Source organism: Rhododendron vialii, chromosome 13a, assembly GCF_030253575.1.
Source record: "Rhododendron vialii isolate Sample 1 chromosome 13a, ASM3025357v1".
NCBI classification, from domain to species: Eukaryota; Viridiplantae; Streptophyta; class Magnoliopsida; order Ericales; family Ericaceae; genus Rhododendron; species Rhododendron vialii.
In genome coordinates, this window is record NC_080569.1 from 25,908,435 (window position 1) to 25,915,312 (window position 6,878).

The window sequence follows — 6,878 nt, forward strand, 5'->3', positions numbered from 1 at the left end:
AATGCGTATTAAAATTCTAACATGTGTATTATTCATCACCTAGTGGACGGTGATTAGCATAACCCTTACACTAGTATCAATAGTTTGCATCCGATGAGACTTCCTAAGACAAAACCAATACTGTACTATATATGCGTGATAGATATGCTAATTTGGTGGTTCACATCAGCTATGTGCTAATTATGCGGTGCACATATATCAAACCACTTTTTTCGGATATCGATACACTTTTAACACATTATTCACCACCCCAGTGGCTGTGGTTAATGCATAATTGCCGTCGATAAAGACTAAAACTAAACTGCTACATTGCATAACTAGCGGCTTATTTCAATAGGACGCTTTGAGGTACAACACTTGAGGTGGAAAATTATCAGAACTTTGGGTAGTTGACAAGCATATGAAACACAACAACAATTAAAAAAGAAGAAGAACAAATATTAAAGAACAAATCACAGACATATTATTCACTCACAATACGTTAATATACTTCTCTCCTGCCACTGGTACAAAAACACAATGAATCCGCGTATAAACACGGTGATGGAATCTCCCCCGCTTGAGATCTTTTCAAGAGTCGCGTCATTCGTTCTTTTTGGTTGATTCCATTTTTGTGGCGGCATCTCCACTGTAAGGAGCAACGTGGTAAGCATACTGCTGGAGAACGGCAAAGACAACCATCTCCAAACACACCAAGACATTCTGAATGGCTTCTTCAATGTGTTCTACGTCCAACCAGAAATGATTAGATTTGATGATCCCCAGCGCGACAACAATCTCCAGCACTATCCCCTGCGTATGGTGGAAATGCATTTTTTGGTGAAAAATAAAGGGTAACCAAATAGAACAATACTTCTGATAGCAAGAAGAGTGCAAAGAAAAGTAAAATAAGGGGTAGAGAGATATCGAAACAATCTAGTAAAGAACACCAACAATTAGAAATCCATCACAAGAAATATAACAAGTCTAGGCAGATAAAACTGAAGACCAGGATGTTTCAAACTCAGTAGGAGATCAGCATTTTGATTGAAAAGCATCCTTGAACAACATGAGAGACCGACGACGTATTCCATAATACTTGGGCCATAATCGAAGACTACTTTGGTCATAACCCAAAACCACCATTGTATGTCCCAACCAGTATCACAGTGAGTCATAATCAGATACGAGTCATGACCAAGCTCCACTTTTCTTCATAAAACACTTGGAGTTAACATTTGGGTTGACCTATTAACTCGTAACACCACCCATTATGACATAAAGAAACATAATCAAACTACAAAAAGGACAATCAGAATCATAAGTGAGTGTAAGATAAACAATGAAAAAGCGAGGGTACTAACATAGAATTCTCCATCAGCTAGATACCAAATGTTTGGAAATTGGCAATACCCAACCAAATGATTTAGCAGAGAGTTGGGATGTTTTACGTTACTATTGTGAATAGACACTCTCCTAGGGATGGTGTACATGTGCCTGGAGAAATTTTTAATCAACTAATCTAACAGAACAGAAAATTCTTGATTATACTGTTAAGCAGTTTGTGATGTCTACTGTGGCTTGTGCTACAACTATGAGTCTTGATGCTATTATGTTGTGGAGACGGTTCATTGATGTTCTAGTCTTCTAGAAACGTCCATGGCACATTTTGCCCTTTCGTAGGACTTATTCCAGAAAGGAAAAAAAGAAGAAGAAGAGAGAGGGTAAATTTGTGATACGGGGTTGGCTTATCCTATTACTAGTCCTATTTGTGAGGAGGAAGCTATTTTCTGTATTCAGAAAGCTTGTTGGCTAACTGTTTACAAAAACTGGCTTTTCTTTGGGAAATTTTCTGAAAAACCCCGTTTCCAACAACCATAATAAAAAAAAAATGAATTTACATGAAATAGCAAGCTGAGAACACGTTACAAGTCAAACAGTCTGGTTCTAATTTAAACATTGAATTTGGCAAAAAAAAACCACTTCAGGATTTACTGAATTTCATTATCTATAGGCACAAGTTACCAAGTTAACGGATCTCTGCAGAAATGCTTGACGACTGACAAACTAGAATGCCTATACTAATGCCTCAGTCGTCAAAAGTAATCCCGAATTATGAGAGTTGACCACTTCAATACACAAATTAACCTAGAGCAATACACGACATAGAGTTAAATAATGATCCCAAACTGTACATCCCATTTCTTCCGTATTGAACTTCACAGTGGCAGGTACCACGTCAATGCGATCCTTGAGCAGCAATAAGGACTAAATTTCTGTTGTGAGAGTTCTTTCTATATGCCTAGAAGATAGTCACACCCATCTCTTTCTTTTAGGTAACCCTGACAAGCATTGTACGGATGTTCATGCTCAGGAAATTTTGGTCAAGTATATGAAGAGGTCGCATACTGGCATCTAATTTACCATCCATTAATACTAAGTGGGCAACGAGGCTTACCTTACCAAGTTCCTTCCACTCCTTGAGAAATAAGAAAGGGTAGCCAATTTGATGGTACAGAGTGATTGTACAAATGACTTCATGATTCAGGAATAAACACAGAGCCCATGAACACAAGGCACACAGACACACTAACATACATAAACACACTTTACCTAGGTGCAAATAGGATAATTTCATTTAAGTAATCAAACATATGAACACACCAATATGCACGTATTCCATGACAGGAGGAGGTCCACCTCAAATCAGCTCATCTTCAACTACTACCAGTCAAGAAAATGAAAAAATAAAAGCACACCGACAGAGCTTCTTATACCATTTGATGAAATAACTTTACCTGCCAAAAGCAGAAGAAGACAATTCCTTTGATGCACAGGAACTTTGCAAGAGGCTTGTGAGGTTCCAACTCTTTTGCAAAGACATGATAAAATATCACCAATGAATACAGAGCCAATGAAACTGAAACGTTGAGAATCATGGTGAATGTCCAGCTCAACCAACTGGGATACGTTCCAAGAATCTGTAACGTTATCATAAAAAAGGAGCATATCGGGCGAATGACAACAAACTGCCAAGTCCAGAACTTGAGAAGCTTCAGGGTTTTGTGGTTTAGACGCACAGTATGAGGCTGCAGTTTGTAAGAAGAAGAAATGGTCAAATATCTGCCTCATGAACAGAATCAATTGACAAACCCAGTGAAGCTGGACTTGTTTTAGGAGTCATCATTGCACGTGGTGGAAAACTCACAGACTCATCTTGCAAGAAGCTAAAATTAAGGAACATTGGACTGAAATGTAGTTTGTTACAATATTCCCCCTTTTGGAAACCAAGTTCCTTTTTTGTCTTTTGGAAACCAAGCGCATGCTAAAGCAGCCAAAATTAACAATTACTAAGACTTACAGAGAGAGCGAAAAGGTCCAAAAGTTACCAATCTGCCTCCCTCCACCCCTCCCTCCCTCTTAATGCCAACTAATGTGCTATCGGTATTGAACCTCATGAAACATGTTTAACATAACTCTCCGGGAAATCAGTTCAGATTCGGCCACATCAGAGAATATTAACATCACTTTATCGGGATCGGCAAAAGCTTACAGGTGAAATTGCATGATTTCAGGACTCACCTTGTTCTGGTAGTAGAGTGGGAGGAGCTGGTGAAGACCACTAGGCCCAATGTGATTCAAATTTTGACTTGTTAAGATCAGAGCAATAGAGTATAGTGATATTGATCCAACTAATTTTCATCATAGCAGATTCTATAGAATAGCCAGATTCTAGTGCCCGACTTATTTCACCCCATGAAATTCTACTTTCCTTAGTTTTTTTACAGAAGACTATTGCTTAATATCCAAAACCAACGTGCAGAAACAAATATCATATTGCTACTTGGATAATTTTGCTAGAATTATGACAGTTTATAAAAGAAGGAGAAAACTTTCTCCACCTGGAAAAGAGTCATTGGGAATGAATGGCGAATTTCCCGTCCTTTGATTTCATCTGGCACTATGTTTTTGCTAATGGATATTTTCAAGTAACTGTACATAAGTACCAAGAACTTAGCAATCACCTACAAGCAAAGAGAGAGGTTTAGCTTCATTGATGAGGAAAAACCAGTAAGACTCAAGATGACCTACCACTGAGCTACGTAAGAAGGACATACCAAAATGCAAAATCATAGGATTAAATCAAATCATGATTGAAAAGGCACTCACCAAAGCTTCGTAACATTCCTTTATTGAACCCAAAAACATGAAGAACGGCTTGCTTCCTTGGATATCCACCAAACCCACAAATGAAACAATGGCATATATTGGAGCCATAAGGATGATGATGATTATGGCCTTCTGCTCCTTTGGGTTCTTCCAGTAAAAGAGATGCTGTGACAGAAGCTGTATTGTGAAGTGCATTGTAAGCATGACACAGACAGCAGATCCTAGAAGAGTGATTTGTCCACGGTCCATTGTAGATATATCCATTGTTTACAATTGGGAGCCAATATCCCCAAAGCCCAATCTGAAAAATGGGTGCTACTCAAGGTTAGGTTCCAGAATTAAGGTTTAAGTTGAGTGTGAAGGTATTTATTATAAATTGAGGAGGTCACAAAAGGTTTATTCCGTCTGAGTAGTATCGAGGCTTCATATACATCTAAGAATAACGTGTTTCAATAAGTTTCTCTCTCAATAAAACCCCCAAGCACTGTCTCCATTAATCAGTTAGTTTCACATTCATTGAAGCATATCAAACAGTTGTTACACCTGTAATCATAGTATTGAGAGTGTGTCATAATGTTTGGTTAGATCAATCTGAACTGCATAAAGGTAGGTTGACACATGACAAATGACGCAAAAAGTGTACAATTTTAAAAAAATTAAACTAAAGTATTAGCTGCCATCGTAGTAAAAACTGAGGGAGAGACTTGAGAGATCCAAGAAAAGTACTCTCCATGGGTTGCAAGAGTATCAGTTTCCATGCACTAAGAGTCAGAATGCTGACAATCTTCAAAACAAAGAGTAATACAGTCTATTGTAAGATGAAAATCAAGCTGCAGACTTATCAACTCCATAGCCTCCATCATCAAAGTATCTCAGCAAACAAATTCTTGCAGTGTATGAAATCCAAAATTAATAAATCCAGACTGTAAGAGGGAAATAGCCACATGAGACATATACCAGTTAATGGCAAACATGAGAACAGTGACAACAAGCAGGAATAAAAATCCCGGATTCTAACTTCTGTGGGGCGCAAACTTTTATAATTTTGGAGTGCCAACATGAATGGTAATGCGACCACCTTAAGCTTGCTACTATAACATGGTTTTTTTTTCTGAAAAACTTCGGGAGTGCTGTCCTACGATTTCCCTTGAATCTATTACTGACCAAAAGCATAATAATAGGACAAAACCTAGGTAAAACCAATATGCCTTTCCTAAAGTGGGGAAAAAAATTCTTTCCTTACTAAGCAGTAAAGTTTGTAGAAATGCAGATATCACCTTCGATCTAGCTAAGAAATAGGTTGTTGCCCTTTGAAGTTTTTGAGCTGGTATATACGCAGACGCTGGACCATGAATTCCTAGCGAGAGCCGTTGGTGCCAAAAAGACTTTGCAAAAGTAAATTTTTGGCCTATTACAGAGTCAAACAGACCAAAAAAGAGCCATGTTGCTGCACAAACTCAAATCTAGATCATTGGATAAAACCCAAGTCATATCTCAATGGAGGTCAGTTCACTTGGTGTGACAGTGTGAGATTTGGCAAAAGACCATAACAAAGGGTGGACTTGAATTTCGCCAAAAAAATTAAAAGACAAAAAATTATTCGGTTAACATTTCAGTTTTAGTTTTAGTTTTGTTTTCAATCATTACCCTATTTCTTTCTTCAATCATTACCCTATTTTTCCAATTATTACTTTTTCATCTCTCTCTAATCATTACCCCTATCTTCAATCATTACTCTATTTCTCTCTCCACTTACTACCAAAACTAAACTAAACTAAACTAAATGCTCAACCAAACAAAACCATAATAATTGTCAAATTATGGCTTTGGTGCGGATTCTCACTGGGTATTAGTAAGGTCGTACCACAGATCGAACAAGGCTAAAAACCCAAATCACCACTACCCAGTTTGGCTGCTAAAAAACCAGCTCAAAATAATAAACCAACAAAGAAAAGCAAGATTCTCAATTCCATTTCGCAGTCTTTCTTCCCTGAAACTAAGAATCAACTAACCTAACTACTATGCTACGCGCTTTTGCCTTTCTCATTCACTACAAGTTACAGTCTCAGTAGTTTCTCAGTAACTAGACACAGAACAACCAAATCATCAGGGAAGAAAACAAATAAACCAGCGAAGAAACGAGTCAACGTTAGTTCAGAAAAAGAAACAAAATGATAGCAAGTGTAATTGATCTAAATCTGTGAACAGAAAAGCGTAAAGTGAGTTGAAATTCTTACGAACATTTTTTTTACTGCGTTTGGGCGGATGATTCGACTGGAGTCTGAAATGGGTGATTTGGAAATGTGGGTGATCGATTGTTTCTGGATTGGGCTTCGTTGGCGTCTTTAGTATTGATGAGCTATGCGTCAAAATATGGGTATTACTACGTGGGGCAAATCGAACAGAGACACGCTACGGATATTTTTGTGAGAAATCCACGTTGTGATGATTCATAGCAATATAATCAAGTTTCACTACTGGTGCAATAAATAAAGAGAAATGATATTGTCACTCTTTTTTTTTGTTAACGTTATTGTGCAAAAATACACTTGCAGGGAGTAATGTTAACAAAAAATGGAGGGGCAAAATTAGCTGCCTAAATAAACGAAATGATTGTAGTATATATATTAGTAAAAAAAAGCAGGAAGTAGGGATGGGTATCGTGTCTCGTATTGTCAGAATCCTCTCAACCCTAATATGATCTATTTAGTTTTTTTATGTTATCGCGT

At 37.6% G+C, this 6,878-nt stretch overlaps 1 protein-coding gene across 2 annotated transcripts; it reads right to left on the minus strand.

Annotated features, from left to right (window-relative positions):
* Positions 1-342: 342 nt before the first annotated feature.
* On the minus strand, positions 343-6,606 carry LOC131314656 (uncharacterized). 2 transcript variants are annotated; one of them, XM_058343451.1, is made up of 5 exons: positions 6,391-6,606; positions 4,150-4,450; positions 3,882-4,004; positions 2,778-3,068; positions 343-792 (listed from the first exon to the last, which is right to left on the minus strand). In XM_058343451.1, exons 2-5 carry the CDS (start codon positions 4,411-4,413, stop codon positions 583-585), a joined length of 888 nt encoding a protein of 295 aa, XP_058199434.1. In that variant the 5' UTR covers positions 4,414-4,450; positions 6,391-6,606; the 3' UTR covers positions 343-582. The 2 variants fall into 2 exon arrangements, with proteins under 2 accessions (XP_058199434.1, XP_058199433.1); XM_058343450.1 differs by having other exon boundaries at positions 6,402-6,576.
* Positions 6,607-6,878: the final 272 nt, after the last annotated feature.

Coding starts and splice junctions, on each gene's coding strand:
- LOC131314656 (XM_058343451.1), bottom strand. CDS start 4,413: ATGGATATATCTACAATGGACCGTGGACAAATCACTCTTCTAGGATCT. Junction 4,005..4,149: donor AGGAATGTTACGAAGCTTTG/GTGAGTGCCTTT, acceptor CTTTGCTTGTAG/GTGATTGCTAAGTTCTTGGT. Junction 3,069..3,881: donor TCCCAATGACTCTTTTCCAG/GTGGAGAAAGTT, acceptor TACAAACTGCAG/CCTCATACTGTGCGTCTAAA.